Below are 20429 nucleotides of genomic sequence, written 5' to 3'. Positions count from 1 at the left end.
TCTGCCATGAAACCTCTGGAGCCAGCACCAACTGACTAATTCTAGTCCAGTTTTCTAGTCTGATCTCAATAGATCTTTAGATATGATCAAATGGATTCTTTGTTAAATTGGTGGCCCTTCCTTGTCTTCATTAGAGTCTCCATCCCTAATAGTGATTGTTCTTAAAAGAAACACATGGATCAGTACAAGCCCCTAAGAAGAATGCTCACTCCAGGTATCACATGATATGCAACAGACACCTCCATCAAATGTCAACAAATCCCACAGAACACCTGCCCAGTTCTCCAGAGAGCTAGAAATTTACTTCATCCCTCTAGGTGTATACCTGTTAACAAAGAAAAGAAAATTAAAGGGAATAAAAATGCTGGGTTTCAACTCATAAAATTCAGGCAGTAACATAAGCAGACTTCGTACCAGCCCCAAAGCCTCCACAGTCAGTGAAGGAACTGAGTCACCGGCTGAGGACAAAACAGTATCCAAGTCACATTCAGGCCTCTTCCCGAATGGTCAGGTGCTGTGGGCTGAGCCCTCTGTTCTCTGTTGTTTCTGGTACCCACCAGGGCCATTCAGCAGCCCTGGGCAAGAGGCATGAGTGGCCTCAGATCCCATGACCTACCTCATTGATGAAGGAGTGTGCCCCCTGTGGGCTAAGGAGTAGAATGGCACGGCGCAGCGTGTCCCGGTAGCGATTCAGCTCCTCGGTCTTCATGGTGGTGAAGAGGCTGGTGAACACGTGACTAATGTTCTTGTCCACCTTTTGTAAAGAGACGTCCAGACCCAGCCGTGAGGCCTGATCCAGAAAGCTTTGGAGCCCACGGATATCTGAGTATGGGAGAAGAGGGGGAAAGAACATTTTTAAGTAGGAAGATATTTTTTAAGATAGATCTGGGAGGGGCAACTAACCCCAACACACCCAACCCACGCAACCACCAGAAGAAACAAGCGTCTCCATCTACTTCACTTATTCAGAGAAGGCTGCAAGGCAGCATCTTAAACCCAGCATCTAGCCCCAGGATATAAGGTGGTTTTCTCAGAGCATCAGGAATCCTTTCTGCCATCCAAACTATGCCAGAATCACCCTCTGTAACAAGCTCTTTGTACTCTCCCATGTGCTCTGAGTTCTGGCAGCTCTGCCCTCCAGGCTACATGGACTGGTGACCCTGCCCCAGGTTTCCCCCATCTCCCTCTATACCTCATATAAGTATCTTGATCATCTACAGTCAGATAAGACAACTAAGTACCCTGAAAAAAGCTGACCCAAGATTTGGATAGGCCATTCTAACCCTGGGTCATTCTCCAGCCCTCTGAATGTCAGCATCTCATGTGATGAACCCTAGCCAATGGAAGACACTGTATCTTGCTTCAAGATCTTATTTTTTTTCTTCCTGGAATTTCTTTCCCCCTGCTTTGTCCCAAGAGGTGACTCATCCCAAATCCAATTAGAAGCTCATGTTCCAACTGCTTCAGAGATGAATAGATGACCAAGGTCCTTTACTGAGACTTTCCCAGCCTTCAGATAAAGTCCCTACAAGATAAGCTATTGAACCAATTGTCTGAGGGTGAGAGTTCAGTGTGAATCCTAAAGCCCAGAAAGATGGCATATTCACTGACCTACTGTTGTGAGGGGCCAGGTACCATTCTGCTCATGGACCAAGAGTTCTCTTTGCTGACTAAACCATATAGTGTTTCGCTTCTCTCATTTGTAGCCTAAATTCTCAACACACAGGAAAGCTATTTGTGCCCAGCCTAGAATGTCTCTATTACCTCTATTATCCTGCACCCAGGGACAGAGCCTCCACAGAAGTCTAAGTATCTACCTAGACCCATAAGGCCACTGTCCCCATGCTCTGGGTGCCTATGCAGTCCCAGTCAAAATATACAGTGCTAATTAAAAAGGTTTTGCTTACTAGGTCTTCTCTGAGATTGCCTCCTTCTCATGTCTGTCACACAAACATAAGCAGGTATCAAGGAACCTGCTATAGATTCCCTGAGCTTGCCATCTTGGTGAGAAGACAGACTTACCAGAAACTCTAGTCTCAACCTCACAGTTTCAGGACTACCACAGAGGGCGGCCAAGAGTAGGCCCTGAGCTCCTCCTGGGACCTCTAAGAGATCCTTAAACTCTCAGGCAAAGCATTCCTCCCCTCTTCTCTGGCTGTGGATGGCTTAAGGAAGAAGGCTGAGCAAGCCAAGAGGAGAAAGCCATTAAGCAGCATTCTGCTTCTTAACATTAACAAAGAGAGGAGGGGCACTTGCTGGAGATTGTACAAAGGTGCAGAAATACGGTATCTGGAGAAGCGATCAATTTTCAGACACTCAATATAGGTGTCAACACTCCCCTGAATATAACACTGCCCATTATAACCCAGAGACTATCTCAGCACCCAGCAATCAGTGTAGTATACACAGTGTCTCCAAGTAAAGTAGATGGCTGCATTTAGGCCCCTGGGAACAGTCTTTCCAGTCCCATGAGCCCCATGCCTTTTCCTCATCTCTTTGAACATCTCTCTGTCTTTGTTTCTGGCCTTGGCTACACTGATAGCTTTGACCCATAGGACAGAAGTAAACTTAACATAAACTGTGTTATGAGCAAATGTATACTTCAATTCTGCTGTTGCACTTGGCTACTACTATAAAAACACCCTCAGGGCAGCCTGCTGATGAGATGCTGAGACACACAGAGAAAAATCAGGCTGATCCCCATGCAATCACTGTGGTCACATGCCAGCAGAGCCCAGAGTTGAGTATGGCCAGGGAAGAGCAACTAGGCTGAACTATCAACTCATCAAAAATAACAAATGACTCTTGTTCTAAGCCTCTGGGTTTGGGGATGGCTTGATTACCATCAGTGACTACCCCAAAAGGCCAAGGTCATGGGCTGGATTATACCTGATCCTCCTCACAAGGATATAGAAAAAGAGTAAGGCCTGTACCTTTAAAAAGATCATCTGTGGCACTGTTCACAGGAGATGAAAACCAGACCCAAGCAAGGCCATGTGGCCTCAGGCAGCTTTTCCAGGATTCCAGCAGATATCAGTGTCCCATGGCCTAACCTATGACCTAGATATAATCACAACAGACAGGGAAAACATGGAAGACCCTGAGGCCCTGCTACCATCTCCTACTCCTCTCAGCACCTTTTAAAAGAGCAGTGAATTGGTAAGGTGGCAGAGAATGACCACACCCACAGAATGTTTCTACATGTTTATACAGTGTGCATACCATTAAAGCTCACATGGTGTCATTGGACTGGTGAGACCACCATGTGGCATGAATGATCTCATGAGTCAAGGCAGCACAACCTGCAATGTCATCCTGGAATAGAAGTCCCCTGCAGTCCCTTTTCCAGTGCCCCTTCCTAAAACCCTCTTATTCCATAGCACTATTTCACATCCTTAGAGAAGAGAGGATGGATACATGACTGGGTGGCACATGTCAGGACACCCAGATACTGACAAGAAGACGTGCATGTGGAAGGAAAAAAGGGTCCCAGAACTCTTGTATACCCTCGATACTGCATTTCTGGCTTATTTTCAGGCATTCCCCCAATGAGACTGAGCCATCAGGAAGAGTTTAAGTTCCCGTTAGGAACAGCAAGCTCTTCACTCCTGGTATTAGTGATGCTGCTGAAGGCAGCGTTCCCAAGAGACATCATCTCTTGCTACACCCGCAGCTCCCACTTGGCTGAAAAGGTCAGTTTCAGCCTCTTTTTCAGCTGTACTTGGGGAGGGCTAGAGCAAAGAACCAGTCAGAGCACAAGCTGACTTCATCACCTCCTACCTGTTCCCCAAGAGCAGGAGCAGGGAAGCCTCTTGTCCAACCAAAGCCATTTTCTTCATGCTATTTTGTTCTGCACTAAAGCCTACTGCCCATTCTGCTGCTTCTCAGGAAGGTAGAACTCCCCTAAGAGGGAAGACAAAGGAAGGGGCTGGAGAGTGCTGCCGTGTAGTCTGGGCCTTCACCCAGGCCCATTCTGAATAAAGCCTTCCCCCAACTAGACTGATTGAGGACCCCAGAAATGGAACTGTCTAGGGTCAGATCATGCCTACCTGGGATCTACTCAGAAAGGGTCCCTGGTTTTCTGAAGGAACGAGACCCAGAATAAACAGTAGTTTCAGCCCTCCCCACAGACAGTGAATGAATCCCATCCTCAGAGGAAGCAGGCCGGAAACATGGACAATATGGCATGGTAAGCTGAGGACGGGACTCCAGCGATGTCTCCTCCTAATTGCCTGCCCTCTCTTAGGCTCTCAAAAGCTCTGATCATCAGAAGTCTTTCCAATCCCCAGTCTGACTGAGTGAATCTGTCTGCGGTGCACACCGATATGTTCCTTCCTCAGATAGCCACTGAGAGCTTTCTCTGTGTGGGATTTCCCCCCTGGGATCTGGGAACTAAAACTGAATGAGCCCACGGTGGGTATTCCTGCTGTCATGACTTATACTGGGTTGGAGGTGGGACTGAAAACAGGCCTAGCACAAATAAACAATGGAATAGATAATTTCTGGTACTGACAAGCTCTGAAGAAGATCCATGCTTCAGGGGTGAGAAGAAGAAAGTCCCCTGTGAGAAAGGATCAGTGAGGAGGAGGTAGCTCCAGAAACCCCTTAGAGAAACCAGACAGAAGGAACAATGTCCAGAAAGTTCCAAAATGAGGCGTCTTGAACAGAGCATGAAGGAGAACATTGGCCATCTGGTCATTGGAGCCTGGAAGACAGCAGAGTTATCAGAGAAAGAAAAGATGTGTCAGCAGGGACCAGAGACCATCAGAGGCAGAGGGGTAAATGCAGGTCCCATGCCTGGGCCTTCTCCCTACCAAGCATGGCCTGGTGCAGCTGCTTAGGGACCACTCTAATCAAAGTCTGCCTTTATCTGTGTCACTATGTTCTAAAGCTCCTGCCAAAGTCATCAAAATGGCAACTTTCTTCCTCTTCATCTTCACAACTTGAGTCTCCACAAGAGACTTGTCCTGAAGCCCTCTCATTTATAGGACTCCAGACACTATGGCTCTTTCTTTGCCCACTCATCTCAGAACCTCCTCTCTTGTACAGTCATTGTTCACTGGTAATTCTGGGCTCCCCTCCGGTAGCTCACTCCTCATTTTCTCTTTCAGCAGAGGCCTACATCTTCCACTGGCTGTGGCCTCTGCTTCTGCTAAACACCTTGGCTTCATCTTCACTATGTCTTCTTCTTTACCACCAGCTCTTCTCAGGAACTTCTGCAACAGCTTCCTATAAAGTTTCCTGCATACTAATGTTTTGTGCTACAATGTTCTCTTTAAGGTCATATCTGTGTATAATGTAGCCTGCCTCTAACCTTCAATGAATAACACAAAAAACACAAGTTTATTTAAAAGTTACCAAGAAATTAATAACTGCAAAGGTATCAATCAATCAAATTACAAGCAAACAAAAAGCCTTCTTAAGATTTTATTGATGTACACAAAATAAGCTCATGCATCTTAACTCGGACTAAGAAGCAGTCTGGAGCAAATGGCTTTTCCTTTTTTTCATTTTTGTGACTCCATCAGCTATCCTCATTACCTAACCAGGAACCTGGAGATCAGAAAAAGATACCCTTCTTCCTCCTCTGGAGATCTCACACACACACACACACACACACACACACACACACACACACAAACACACACATGCATACACACACACACACACACACACACACACATGCATACACACTTACATACACACACATGCATACACATGCACGCACACACACATGCACACACACACACATACACACGCACGTACACACACATGCACACACACATGCATACACACTCACATACACACACACACACACATGTGAGAGTACATACAACCCTCCACCTACATCATGCTTCTTTAAAACTGTCAGCCCCACATCTCCATCAGGGCCCAGCTCAGAACACTCTTCCCTCTGAGAGCCTCCCTCAGTTCCCCAAGTCGGAATGTATGCCTCCTTCAAAATGAGTTATACTAAACAATGTGTAAAACTAGGTAGGTACACCGGACAACTCTCTATTTACCCCAGGCTCAGCATCTACCATAAAGACAGGACCATAGAAGCCTATGGAATTGTTGAACCAGCCAAAGCCCCAGCTTGAATCCCAATGTGACTTCAGCAAGCACACACCATTGAAGGCAAAGCTGTATTAAGCAAGGAAGTGAAATTGTGGGAATTTTTTTTTTCAAAAATCTAAAGTTGCATCTGTGATGGTCTCCCTCCTTAAAGATCAAACAGTCACCTGGTATTTTAAATACTGTCTTTCTCGAAAGTAATTGAAATGAAAGAACACATTTCAAATTGCTTCCCCTACTATTTCAATTTCTGAGAAAGACCCAGGCACAGAGAGTACGTACAAAGAATATTTTACCATCTGTAATGCACAGGGATATGCATGAAGGCTGCCACCTCGCACCCAGGAGGAGTTCCCAGCTAGAAGAACTCAGAGATTATTGGCAAATGTTCTAAAGGCTGAGACAGAACTTTTAGTCTCCACTTTTTTTTTTTACACTCCTTTTCCTATCTGGGATCCCAAAGACAGACTTTGAATTTTTTCCCAGATATAGTTCATCCATCATTCAAGTTCCTTATTAAGACCCCTGTTCAGGTGCCACACCTTCTTTATCACTCCTCTCTTCCCCACTACCAGCTCCAAAGTCTTCATCACTGTCAGGGGCATAGAGCAGCTACCAAAGCAGAGTATGATGAGCCTGGGTCTACAGGTGAGAAATCACGCACCATACATATCAATGTGTGTCAAGAACAGAAACCACAGAGACTTGCTGTGATGCCCATTATAAGGAACAGCCCTGTCTAGCTCAGAATCCTTTTGCATCTCATCCCTTCCTTCCATAGCTTTCCAGCTCTACATCTTTTCTTCCATTGCCTCTCTCCTTCTTCCAACTTTCCTTCCTTCCTATCTGACCACTGCTCTGAGTCAGACCTGGGATGGACAACAAAGCATCTGAGCTCAAGGGCTTCACAGATCTGCCCTCAAGGAGCCCCCATCTTCACAGGGACTGACCTAAAAGCAGGAAGGGAGTGGTCCCTCTGCCATTCAGGGAACATGCCTTAAGTGTGGGATCTTTCCACTTGCTAGCTGTATGTTCTGAATAAATTAACCCATACCTTCAATCCATGCAGACTAGGGAAGTCACCAAGAAGGCTGATTCAGTAGCAAGGGGACCAGAGACACACAGGTATGTCCATCACAATAATAAAACAGGAAGAAGATTATTCTTTATAATGGCCTGGCAAAACCCTCCAGAACCCAGGCAGAGGCTGTCTTCAGGTGAGGAGGACTTGTGACACACTATGCTCAACAGCACAGCACCTACTATTCTAGGCCTCAATGTCCTAGTCAGAACTGACTACAGTCAAGGAAGGTCCAGACCACAGTCAAGGGCACCTCTGGAATGAGTGTCACCCACCAAAAGCTATCCCTTTGTGCTACCCATGCCTTGGATTTCCTGTGTTCTGTTCATTGGTATCAGGGTCCCTGCTATCACTTAGGGTTGGCCAATTCCTGGAGATAGTCCCAATGACTCCACATACCCCATTCTCCGTAAATCAAGCCATCAAGATCCCACCACCCAACCCCCTTCTCTTTGTGCTCTCATACTCCAGGATATAATGTACCTGCCCTAATCATCCTAGGGCCAGGGACAGCATACTATCCAAAGCCCACCGCAATCACCCATGCCAGCCAGCTCTCAGCCTGACTCCCCCTCCTCTCCTGCTCACCACAGGGAAGGCCCTAGCTCATTCACAACCCTGTGCCATTACTTCCCAGTGTCACCTCTCCTCCCTTGATACAACAAGCTGTCATTTCAGTGGCTATCTTCTTACGGCCTTCTGCCATTGCCATAACTAAATAATAATAATGTCTCTATTAGAACTGTCATGCTTGCTGTTGCAACACTATTTACAATAGTCAAGATATAGAATAAACACACATGTCTATCAGCAAATCCATGGATAAAGACATGTAGTATTTACTCACAATGGAATGCTATTCACCACAGAGAAAAGAATAAAATTGTGTCATTTGCAGCAAGTAGGAAAATCCAAAACACATGATGTTGAGTGAAATAAGCTAAACACAGAAAGATGAGTACCATGTGGTCTCTTCCATATATGGAGTGTGAAAATATGAACTCATAGAAATTTGCCTTGCAATGGCTGGCTAGTATTTGTGTAAACTGATGGGATGGATGAAAGGGCCAACCTTACAATTAAAAAGAAAAAACAATAAATTCAGGAGACACCTTGAACAAATGGTGACTACAGTTCATATTGGCATGCTTTATATTTGAAAATTGCCAGATAGGTGTGTGAGTTAATGACGGCTTTGCATAGCTTGATTTAGACATTGTCTAACATACCCAAACATCAAGTCATACCCTAAACATGGACAACTTTGACCTACCCCTCCCCCACAAAAAAATGTCCTCTCTCCTGGTTGCCTGGGATACAGAGCTCTAGAAGGACACAGAGAAGCCAAGTTTGATCAACCCACCTCACCCAACCCCTAATCAGAGGTGCATGGAATAGCCATTCCAATCCATTCCCCGCAAGCTCAGTGATCTTCTGCAACACCTCTCTGAGCCGTTTTGTACTCTGCAAACAAGTACCCCACCTTGCTCTGGAGAGCTGGGCATGCTTCAGTGAGAAGCACACATTAGATCTGCCACAGCACAAAATAGATGTTCCCGCTGTCAGCTTCCTTCCAACCTTCTCATCAGCATAAGGAACGCCCCCAGAAAGGTTCTCAAATGAGCAAATCATCTCCCTTGTTCTAGAGGCTCATCAGGAAAGGAGGTGCGTCCTGACAATCGGGTGACACAATAGGAGACTAAAAAGGTCGGCTCTACCCTCTGTGATAATGGGAATTTCAGAGTTGCAAAGTAGTTGAAAGGAAAGAGCTGTCATTGAAAACTCTGAGAAAGGGGGACACAATTCTACCTCTAATGAGGGCCAATAGCATCCAGGAGGCTCTGCTTAGACAGGCTTCAGAAGCAGCCACAAAGCCAGGGGAGGGTAGATTCTGGGAAGAAAGAAGGTCTAAATGTTTTCCTTGGGGATGTATTCTGGCAATGTATCCATGAATGTGTTCAAACACCGGGGTCTCCTCATGCCCTGCCCAGGGCCCTGCCAGCAGAGGCTATCAGCTGATCAGAACACACTCCACTTCCCACTATGCTCCATTCCCTTCCATTTAAAAAACAAACACAAGGGAAAAACATTTTAAATAATCAGGATGGAAGATCGAGATTAAAAACAATTTAAAATAAACGTCTACTCTGGCACTTTGGAAAAAACATACCACGCTGCATTAAGTGCTTTGAATTAAGTAAATTATACCAAGTAACTAATTTACATAATGATCAAGATTTGCATTTTACACATGTTATAATGAAAATGGGTTTATAAAATAATTCTTCACCAACTTCTGTTCAGAGTTGGGAAGTATTTGCAGAATATTTCACGATATTTATCTGCTACTGTCTTTCATGTTTCAGATCTCTGGCTCCTTCAATCGGGTTTTTTTTTTTTTTTAATCTGCAAGGCCCCTTATTCCCAGTGCAATAAATAGTGCCTTTGATTTGCAATTCCCTCTCGTCAACTGAGTGAGATCATATTTTTTATAGAATCCATAATATGCTAATGATTCTTAGAATTTTCACAAATAAAGTTTGATGTCCCTGTCACCTTTCACTTACAAGGTATTTGGGATTGATTTTTAGCAGTGCTTCCTGCAAGATCTGGAGGGACTGTGCTAAGGCTCTATGGCTTAGGATGCTGCCTGGCTTTGCTGGATAATGGATGGCACAGCATTTTGAGGTAGCCTTCTGTCCTGTATCAGTGGTCCCCTCCAAGCTGAGGCAAGATCCCCAGCTGATACCTCCAGTGGATAGTTTAGTCATCAAGCCTTCAGCTTTGATGGCTACTTCCTGCCTCTAGGACCCTTGAGTGTGGAGGCCAAGAGGCAGAATGTACTCCCCTAGAGCTTCAGGATGTTCAGCCATCATCTGTCTCTCTCCCTACTGCCTATAATGATGCCAGATGACACCCAGTTTCCTAGATGAGGAACTGGAAAGGACAGAGAGGTTGAGTCTCTCCAATACCACCAGACAAGAACAGGATGAGCCACCTCGGTGCTTTGAGGGTGTTTTTCCAGACCTCTAGGTACCTTAAATAAGATCATAAACAAGATTAACCTTCTCCATGCAGCTGCATCTGAATTTCCGGGGACCCAAAACTAAACATCTTTGCTCTTTGTTAATAGTGTGTCTGTGCCATGGCAGAAGGAGCAATGGTATAATATTACTGGCATGTGACAGTCTGAATGTCTATGTCCCTCCAAACCCCATGTTGAAGTCCTGGTGGCTGAAGGAGGAGGGAGATTAGCAGGGAAGGGGGGCCAATGGCAATGTATTAGTGCCCCAATAAGAAACAAAGAGGCGGGACCAACAATCCAGCTTCTTCCTGCCCTGTGTCTAGACCCAATGAGAAAACAGACTTCTGCAAACCAGAAAGAGAACTGAACCCCTCAACAGATACTGGATCTGTCTGTCATCTTGCTCTTGAACTCCTAAACCCCAGAACTGTGGGGGAAAATTCCATTTAAGCCACAGAATATTCTTTTCTTCGTACCAAGCCGAGATGATTAGTACACAGCAGGGGCTTTTTAAGGTCTGACTTTGTGCCGATACACTAAGTAATTTGCATAGACTACCTCATCCATCCATCCCCGTGACAGCATAATGTCTTCTGAGGTTATCCAGCCAGAAAGAGACTGGATAGAAGTTCAAACCCAGAATTCTCCAGCAAGCCAGAGACACCTGAGAGGTGACAGAAAGGAAGCAGGTCCAAAAACTCTGCACACATGCAGCACAGACTTTCACCTGGGCCTAAGCACCTCAAAGGAATTACTGGATGATGTCCACTTAGAAGTTTAGTCAACTCAACAGGAATGGGATGCAACTCCAGCTGTCTCCCAGGAGAGACCTTGCTCCTTGTAACTCCAAGACCAGTCCTCCAGAGTGCCCATCCAAAACTCAGCAGAGCTCCCCAGAGACCTGATGCTGTTGTCTAGCTTTTTGGAATGGCAAGAAGATGCAAACATAACTACTCTATTACCAGCTGTTAATGCGCGATCAGTATTAATAACTGCCATTACACAGTGAAACATGGCATTCTCGTTAGTCCTGTAAATTACTACTGAGAAAAAATCCAAGATACTAAAAACAGAATACCCAGCAGAGATGAATTTAGAAGCAACCCAGGTTGGGTGCCACCTCTTCTGCCCTGAAAGGCTGTTGTCTGACTACACACCAGGCTCTTCTAACTCCCGGGACCATCAACAACCCAAAAATGACAAGGTGTCCCAGTCACTACTCAAGAGATTTCTACTGCCCAGCAGCAATAGTTTGATACTAGCCGAGTTCAATTCCTCACTCAGGCTTCCTCCAACACTCTATCTACTGCCCGATTATGTCATGTTCTATAGTAGATGTCAGAGAAAGTGACAAGACCCTGAGATAAGCTTCAGAGAACTGAACTGAAGACAGGAAAGTCAGTAGCATTGGGATGCCAGGAAGTACTCATGAAGGGGTCTGCTTGCCATTAATAAAAGTCTCAAAACAGCATTCAAGAGACTACAAGAGTGGGTCTTATAGGTTGAGCATGAATTCTGTACACAAACAAGAGGGAATTAAACTCCAGACCAAGGGGACCTCAGGACCCCTGGGATCCTAGCTTAACAAAGTCAACGATCTAGCTGGGTGACCTATGAATCATTCTGCATGAGTATAAGGTGATGCCTAGAGACAAAGCACAGTGACATTTCTGGATAGAAAGTACATCAGGTGACCCCTGCTAAGCAACTCAGATTAGGCACACCAAGCCAGCCCTCCTGCCCAGGGTGGGTAAAGTCTCTGAGGGAGAGGGTGTACGGGTATGGCAATGCCAGTGGGGTCACCTGAAGTCCACTCTGTGCCTATGTGACCTCCACGGCCAGAAATGTGCAGCCCAGAAAGATTTTATGAGACCATTTCAAGGTAGGACTGTGGCTCCCTGGTGGCTCTGTCCTCACAGCAGCCTTCTGACCTTGTGATGAATTAAGTGCTATTAACTGCCAGATGAGGTTTACATAACTACTCTGATACCAACCTGGGTTTAATGGGGTTCCTCTGGAACCCACCTTGGAGGAGGCAGCAACACCAGGGTGAGGAAGGAAGCCTAAGGAGAGGCTGACAGACTCCATTCCCCTTCCCTGGGGCTTCTCAAGTACCGTGACTGAAGACGGACCAGTTCTGCCCACAATCAAGAGTGCCAGAGAACCTGAGAACTCTCTGGATACAAGAGTTGTGCCACAGTCTTTAAAGATTGCATTGAAGAGGCAGGTACATATCCAACTCAAGGACAGATCTCTCTGCCAGAAGCAAGATGTAGGCAGTGTCAGGCACAGTGGACAGAATCACCTGCTAGCTTGGTCAGGGAAGAGACAACCGGCTGCACCAGGATCAGACAGATGGGGTGAGCACACCTCTAGGACAAAGGATATAATAATGGCATCACCAGGACACTCCTGTTAAAGCAGAGGAGGACAGAGTGTTGGCAGGTGAGAGGAGAGACCATCCCAGAAGGTGGTTCTCTGGAAGGGCAGAAGTCTAGAGATCATGGCAAGCTAGGGCCATGGCTCAGGCGGGACTCAGTAGACCTTCATCTCTGGTTGATTAGAGCCCTCAGACAGACAGCAGGCCGCTTTGCCACAGATCAGCTAAATGTAGAAGGAGAAAGGGAATTCAGATGCTGGCTTATGGCTCATGGAGCCTGTGGACAGGGCACAAATAGAAGAGTAGGAGGCTCAGCCAAGAGAGAGAGTGGAAAATACTCACAGGAGCAAATATGGAGATAAAGTGTAGAGCAGAGACTAAAGGAAAAGCCACCCAGAGACTATCCCACCTGGGGATTCATCCCATATACAGTTACCAAACCCAGACACTACTGTGGATGCCAAGAAGTGCATGCTGAAAGGAGCCTGATATGGCTGTCTCCTGAGAGGCCCTGCCAGAGCCTTATAAATACAGAGGCAGATGTTAGCAGCCAACCATTGGACTGAGCATGGGGTCCCCAATGAAGGAGTTAGAGAAAGGACTGAAGGAGCTGAAGGGGTTTGCAACCCCATAGGAAGAACAACAATATTAACCAACCAGACCTCCTCCCCCCCGCCCCCCACAGAACTCCCAGGGGCTAAGCCATCAACAAAGGAGTACACACGCCTCCAGCTGCATATGTAGCAGAGGATGGCCTTATCATGCACCAATGGAAGGAGAGATCCTTGGTCCTATGAAGGCTTGATAGATGCCCCCAGTGTAGGGGAATCGAGGGCAGGAAGGTGGGAGAGGGTGGGTGGGTGGAGGAGCACCCATATAGAAGCAGGGGGAGAGAGGATATGCTAGGGTGTTTCTGGGAAGGAGGGGAACCAGGAAAGAGGGTAACATTTGAAATGTAAATAAAGAAAATATCCAATAAAAGAGGGGGCTTAGTCCCATTGTGATGGAGTCCACACAGTGTGGTCCTTCAGGCACATCCATACATTCCCCCTGTGTGTTCACACTCTTATGTGCACATTCATTTTCATTCACACAGCCACACACAAACACAGTGCTCACACTCACTGGTACACAAACTTACTCATACACTGTACTGAAGCCAGCTGTACCGATTCACCAGACCCTACCATTAAACTTTCAAGAATTTGAGTCGTTTCTAAATATAATGACTTTAATTAAATTATACAAACCTATAATTAAATACATTATTTCAGAAACAATACTGACAAATATACAAAGCTCATCACCTCCCAGACCTTTTGCCGAATTTTACTCTGTGCTCTGAAGCTAGGTATGTCTATCAGATTTGACGGAGGAAACTGAGTATTTCCCCTCCTCATCCCCATGTGCAGTGACTTCAACAGGCTCAAAAGCAGCCATGGCATAAGGACTTAACCACAGAGATCAACAGACACTACATATTGAGACTGCATGTTTTTCTTGGAGACTTCTTCCCAAAAATTTACTGGCATGCCATGATGACTCCCAAAGCACATACCCATATCCTGCCCAAGCCTTCCACATCCTCAGCCTTCCACAGGACTATCTCTTGGTATCTAGAGAAATGGTCCTAGAATCCTCTGAGCAACAAACCCTGAGACTCTCACATCCCTTCTACAAAATGGCACAGCACTTTTGTTTAGCCTGTGTATGCCCTGTGGTATGCTTTCAATCATCTGCAGATTGCTTATAATACCTAATACACTGTAAATGCTATGTAAATCATTGCTGCATAGTATTGTTTAGGGAATACTGACAAAAAAGTCTGCACCTGTTTTTTATAGCTATAAGTTTCTTGAATATTTTCAACTGACAGGTGAATGCAGAGTATGTAGTACACAGAGATGGCTCTGTGTGTATGTGTGTGTGTGTGTGTGTGTGTGTGTGTGTTTATGTGTACACAAATATGCATCATATACAAATATGCACACACTACTCTAAGCCTGAAGTTGTGCACCTGGCTTTTCTGCCTTCCTCAGCCCTCCACTGGTCCTAGGCACTGCCTCTTAGTGCTGCCTTGCAACCAAAACCTTCATGCCTCACTATCCCTTGGAAGGCAAGATGAAGGATGACAGAGACTGGTCATGATCAGACTAGTGGTCAGCTAAGGCTGGGAGATCTATAAAGATGGGGAGATATGACTGGATGCCCAGCCCAGGTATGCAGGCCACTCTCAAAGCAAAAACAGGGAGACAAGGGTCCCTGTGGTTCCATGTAGCCCTGCTTTAAAAACATTCCTAAATCCCAAATTAAACCCCTATCTATATTAATTAAGATCCAGGATATGCAGAGCTAATGGGACTGCCAGCCCATTCATCACAAGCTAGTTACCTCCTGCCAGAACCTCTTGGGTCAGATTACAAATGGGATGTGGAGTAGGGGCCGCGTGGCAGGATATTATCCTGAAATATAATTTGAACTTTCCTTCCAAAATACCATCTTCAAGCTGATCCATCACTTGTTTGCCCCCACCCAGGCCTGCCACAAGTGAGGGCTGAAACATGAGGCCATCCATCACTGGCCACTAGAAGGGCCTAGAAATGCCAGAGCTGCTCTCAGGCACAAAGGAGGATGCACACAACTGCACTGATAGTATGATCAATGTCAGTGGGAGGGGACGGTGAGATGGGTATATGGATGCAGGAATGAGCGTCACCCCATTCTCCTCCAGAGGGTTTTCTTCTTCCTGCCAGCAGCTCAGGTCTTGGGAAATGAGCAAGGAACCCTCATTTATATGGCAGCTTCTCTTTACTGTCTCCCATTACTCATTCATTTTCTCTTCCTATCCTCCTCTCAAATGTATTTATCCCTGCTCTACAGCTAAGAACTGGAGCCCAGAGGCTACAATAAGACTCAAAGGGTCTGATGTGTACCAGGCTCTGCAGCCCCCGGAAGCAAGGAAACCAAAGCAGTTGAGCATCAGGGACTATAGTCTATACCTCAGTCTCCAGAAGAACCCCTGACTTCTGGGCCAACCTCATCATTTAAAGGATATTGTGGCGGCAGCAGGCATCTATAAATAGTGATCCAGGAACTTACTCAAGGCTACATATTCTCAGCTCCAACCACTGAGCAAGGCAGCTCAATAAAGTTATATAGAAAAATATTTAAATTAACTAATGAAATCAATCCTCCGTGCCAGGGCAGAAGCTTGGGTTTGATAAGAGCCCACTGGGTTGATACACAAGTTCACACCAGAACTGGGCTGTATAAGCTGAAGAGGAGGGCCTAGAAGAGCTGTCACCATAGCACATACCTCTTTATCCACTACAACCAGAACTGATGAGCATGGGAAAACTCTGGCAGTGCTGGACATGGGGTCAAGCCTTGGGTACTCCCTGTCCCACTTTCTGACCCAAGTTCTGTCATTGCCACCATTTTACAAATAGAATCTGAGACTGGATGAGGTAAGTGTCAGCTCCGGAGTTCAAGTCCACAGATGCCAAACCATCTGCTCTTCGCCTCTCTGATCTATAGGGACAAGTGTGCTGTGTGTAAGCTCTGAGTATTGTCAACCTCCTTCATCTCCCACGAAAACAAATAATAAAAAAATAAATCCCCACTCAGCAAGGTCCCTGACTCCTAAGCCAGCATTATCAGCTGCACCATTTATAGAGCATCAGGGACTGCTCATGGTGGCCTCAGGACAGTGCTATCCCAGCCTGCAACCAAGAACTCTGCACCCACAGTGTCCAGCTCAGCTCAGACAGGTGGGCAGCCATCCTGCAGTTCTCCTAGGAAGCAGCCGTGCAACCTCTGATCAGGGCATCAAATGAGCTCCTCCTAACACACAGCTAGCTACCCCTTCCACCCACACCTCAGAAGCAACTGGAGATGCAGATTCAGATCCTGAGGCAGAATTTTCATGATGTTTACAGTGATTTCCAGGTTAGAGGGAAATGAGCACCCCAGAAAGAATAAAGAACCAATCCCACTACTGTGGAGTAGCAATAAAACTCCATTAAGAACGAAATATGAGCAGTTCATCATAACCCCTGTCACAGGGAATAGAGAGAGATCCAACCGCATGCTGTCTGTCAGATACCCAAGGCACCTCTGACGAGAGGTGGCCCAAACTCCTGCCCATCTCTAAACCCTTGCCCTTCTCTCCTACTCTACACAGCAGCACTAAGCCAGGGGACAAGTAAATGTGAACAGTCCTCAGAACTTGCTAGTGCAAGTAGGAGAAGACAGAGAGGGAGGAAGGTAAGGGGCTGTGATGTGACTGCTTGAGATCCATGACAGATGTCTAGAAAGATGTAATCCACCTGCTGGTGGTCAGAACAAAGACACAGACACACACAGACACACACACAGAGACACACACAGACACAGACACACAGACACACACAGACACACACAGACACAGACACACACAGATACACACACACACAGATACAGACACGCACAGACACACACACACAGACACAGACACACACACACAGATACACACACACACAGACATGCACAGACACACACACATAGACACACACACACACACAGACACACACACAGAGACACACACAGACACAGACACACATAGATACACACACAGACACACACAGACACACAGGCACACACACACACACCACAGGATTCAGTGGCTGTCCTGACCTCAGACTCCTGGAAATCTATCACTGGAAGGCAGGGGGTCAGAAAAGAAAGAAATGCTACCCAGATGTAAGCCTAGCAAATAAGCTAAAAAAAAAAAAAAATAAAGAGAAAAAGAAAAAAAACTTTCCCTTGGCAGTACAGCAGGACTGGATTCCGTTGATGAGACGAAGACACCTATAGCTGTGGAGGGCTCAGGAGTGGATGTCCAGTACTTGTAGGGTCATTTATCCCCACTAGCTTCTTTTCTACCCTAGCAATGACCTCCAGTCCTCTAGTTTCAAATCCCTTCCATGCCCAACTTGAATCACTACCCAAGACTTCCGGATGTATCTACTTACTTGGAAACATATACGATGAACCCAATCCAGCCAGAAATCTTTAACCTAAATTTCTCATAAGTTCATTCTTCTACTTTAGGATTCATCTTGATTTTTCACCTAGGTTGGAATAGGAAGCTCCTAAGAGATGTGTAAAGCACACCTTTGGGTGTGTCTATAGAAAAATGTCCAGGTGGATTAACTAAGACCTGCCCTGAAGGTTAGAGGCTAGCATATAAGAGGAAGAAAAGGAGAGAGCTCACAGATGCACAGGCATACCCTCCCCACTTCCTGTCTGCCAGGAGGTAAGTCGCCTTCTCCACACTCCCACTTCTCTGGTACATGGATTCACATGGACTGGAACCTCAAAACATCTGCTAAGATAAACCTTCACCTTAAAGTTGTTTATGCCAGGTGTTTGTGACAGCTACGGATAGGCTGTGTTAATCAGGTTTCTGTTACTAATAATAAATACCTAAGGTAATCTGCTTATTAAAAGAACAGATTCCCATTGTCTCAGTGTTGTTGAGGTTCCAGCCCATGATTGGGAGGCCACAAGTGTTGGGGACACTGTCAAAGCATCATCAAAAGAGTCCTTGGCCTCATGGTCAAAAAACAAGAGAACAGAGAGGCTGAAGTCTCCCCTTAAGGACAAACTTCCTATCACTGTGACTTTTGGTGGTCAACTTGATATGCTTTAGGATCACATAAGAAAAAAAGAAAAATCCCTGGGCAGCATGCCTATTAGGGAGCTTCCAGACTGGACTAGTGGAGGAGGAAATTCTCATCCTAAAGATGAGCAGTACCATCCCAGGGGTTCCTGGACTGAACTAGAAGGTAGCTGAATGTTGTCCTTCATCTCACTCTGCTTCCTGACAAAAGATACAATGTAACCAGCCACCTCTCATTCCTGTGCCATATCTTTGATGGCAAACCTAACTTTTAACTAACTAAACTTGCTTCTTGTGTGATGATTAGTCACAGCAATAAGGAAAGTAGCAAATATATCCCTAATAACCATAAGATTTCCCACTAAGCCCCACCTCTTTAAGGGGGTGCCACACCCAGTGATGCCATAGACTAGGAACTAAGCCTTTTATGACATGGATCTTTGTGCTATAATTGAATATCTTAAGATCCAAGCTATGGAACCATCCAGATGCAGCTTCACAAACCACCCAATAGAAAAGAGGTCTGTCTCTATAGCAATCTCCTTTTCTTCTTTCCTCACCTGTAATCCAAAAGATACCCATAAACCCTCTCTTCCCCCATCACCACTGCTGTCCTGCCCATACCATTATCTCTTCATGAAACCATTCCAACAGATCAGCATGGACTCTCGGTTCCCAGGCCAGATCTATGCAATGTGTCCACACAGCAGAGACTTCTCCAAGCAGGATACTTCCTGCCCTCCTTAGCGACCAACCAGAACCTATGAGACCTGGTGTGACTTCCCCTGCCTTGCTCCTCTCACAGCTGCTTCCTCTCACTCCTCCCTCCCCTCCAGTCACACAGCTCTTCATTCTCTTTTTTATTCCAAACTCAGTGTCTCCCTAAATATTTCACAGGTGAGGCTCCTGTTCTAAAACTACCCCCCAAGAGTTGTCTCACTGCCTTTTTTGATATTATCAATTCTAACATTGATCTCCAGAAACCATATAAATGCCAAGTGGGTGTGGCAGCCACCTGTAAGTTAACCTTAGGAAGTAAAAGCAAGGGATTTCCCAGAGTAAGTTGGCTAGTAAAACTAGCCATATTGCCGAGCTTTTGGTATGATTGAGAGACCCTGTCTCAGTGAATAAGGTGAGAGTACAATTGTGAATGAATGTCAGCATTAACTTTGGGTCTCTCTACAGGCATACATATGTGTTCATACTCACCCATACCACATATATACACCACACACTCACACATCCCACATACATACAAACCCATGCACATGTGCACACACACATACACAAGCATACACACACCATATATCCACAAACCACATATATACACATACATACATACATGTGTGTGTACCACACATATATACCTGAACTCACCACATATATACAACATGTGCATACACTCATACCACACATGCACAATAAGCATGCATGTATGCCTTCATACATATACATATGTAAACACATGGGCGTCACCACATACATACACACAAAGTGAAGAAGTGGTTAACATTGAGAAAAGGAGAAACAATAGATATTGACAATGATGGAAGGAAAGAGAAAGATTTACTGCTGACGGAAGTACAAACAAGCACAGCTATTATGGAAATCAGTGTAGAAGATCCTCAAAAAGCTAAAAATAGAAGCACACTATCATCCAGCTGTGCCACTCCAGGATGTGTACCTTGAGCACCCTAAGCCAATGCACCACAGAGAGCCTTGCACCTCACCTCATGTTAACTGCTGTGCTGTTCACAATATCCAGGACAAGGAACCAGCCTGGATGCCCATCAGCAGATAAGGGAATAAAGAAAGCGTGGAACATATACACAACAGAATTCTGCTCAGCCATAAAGAAAGATGAAATTGTAACATCTGCAGCAAAATGGATACAACTGGAAATTGTTATGTTAAGTGAAATAAGTCAGATTCCAGAACACAATGTGTGACTTCTCCATATGCAGAGTCTAGTTTTAAACAGTGTGTGTGTGTGTGTGTGTGTGTGTGTGTGTCATAAAGTAGAAAAAGAATAATGAGAGCCTGAAGAGATGAGTCCATGTATAAACTGCTTGCTGTACACACATGAAGACCTGTGATTTCAGATCTCCAACAGCCACATGAAACCCGGGTACAGTAGCAAGGTTGTGATACCCCAGGCTATACAGTGAGCTCCACATTCAGTTAGAGACCTTGTTCCCCCCCCCCC

The 20429-nt window shown here is 45.6% G+C and overlaps 1 protein-coding gene across 2 annotated transcripts in view; it reads right to left on the bottom strand.

The window, feature by feature from the left end:
• Grid1 (glutamate ionotropic receptor delta type subunit 1) overlaps positions 1-20429 on the bottom strand; it is a 719786-nt gene that overhangs the window by 521005 nt on the left and 178352 nt on the right. For both annotated transcript variants that reach the window (XM_031363059.1, XM_031363060.1), the window contains exon 4: positions 617-822. In XM_031363059.1, the coding sequence (XP_031218919.1) occupies positions 617-822 (206 nt within the window). The remainder of the gene's footprint in view (positions 1-616; positions 823-20429) is intronic.

This window comes from Mastomys coucha, unplaced genomic scaffold (genome assembly GCF_008632895.1).
Source record: "Mastomys coucha isolate ucsf_1 unplaced genomic scaffold, UCSF_Mcou_1 pScaffold9, whole genome shotgun sequence".
NCBI lineage: Eukaryota > Metazoa > Chordata > Mammalia > Rodentia > Muridae > Mastomys > Mastomys coucha.
The sequence above is the reverse complement of the archived record's forward strand: the minus strand, read 5'-3'. Positions and strand labels throughout refer to the sequence as shown.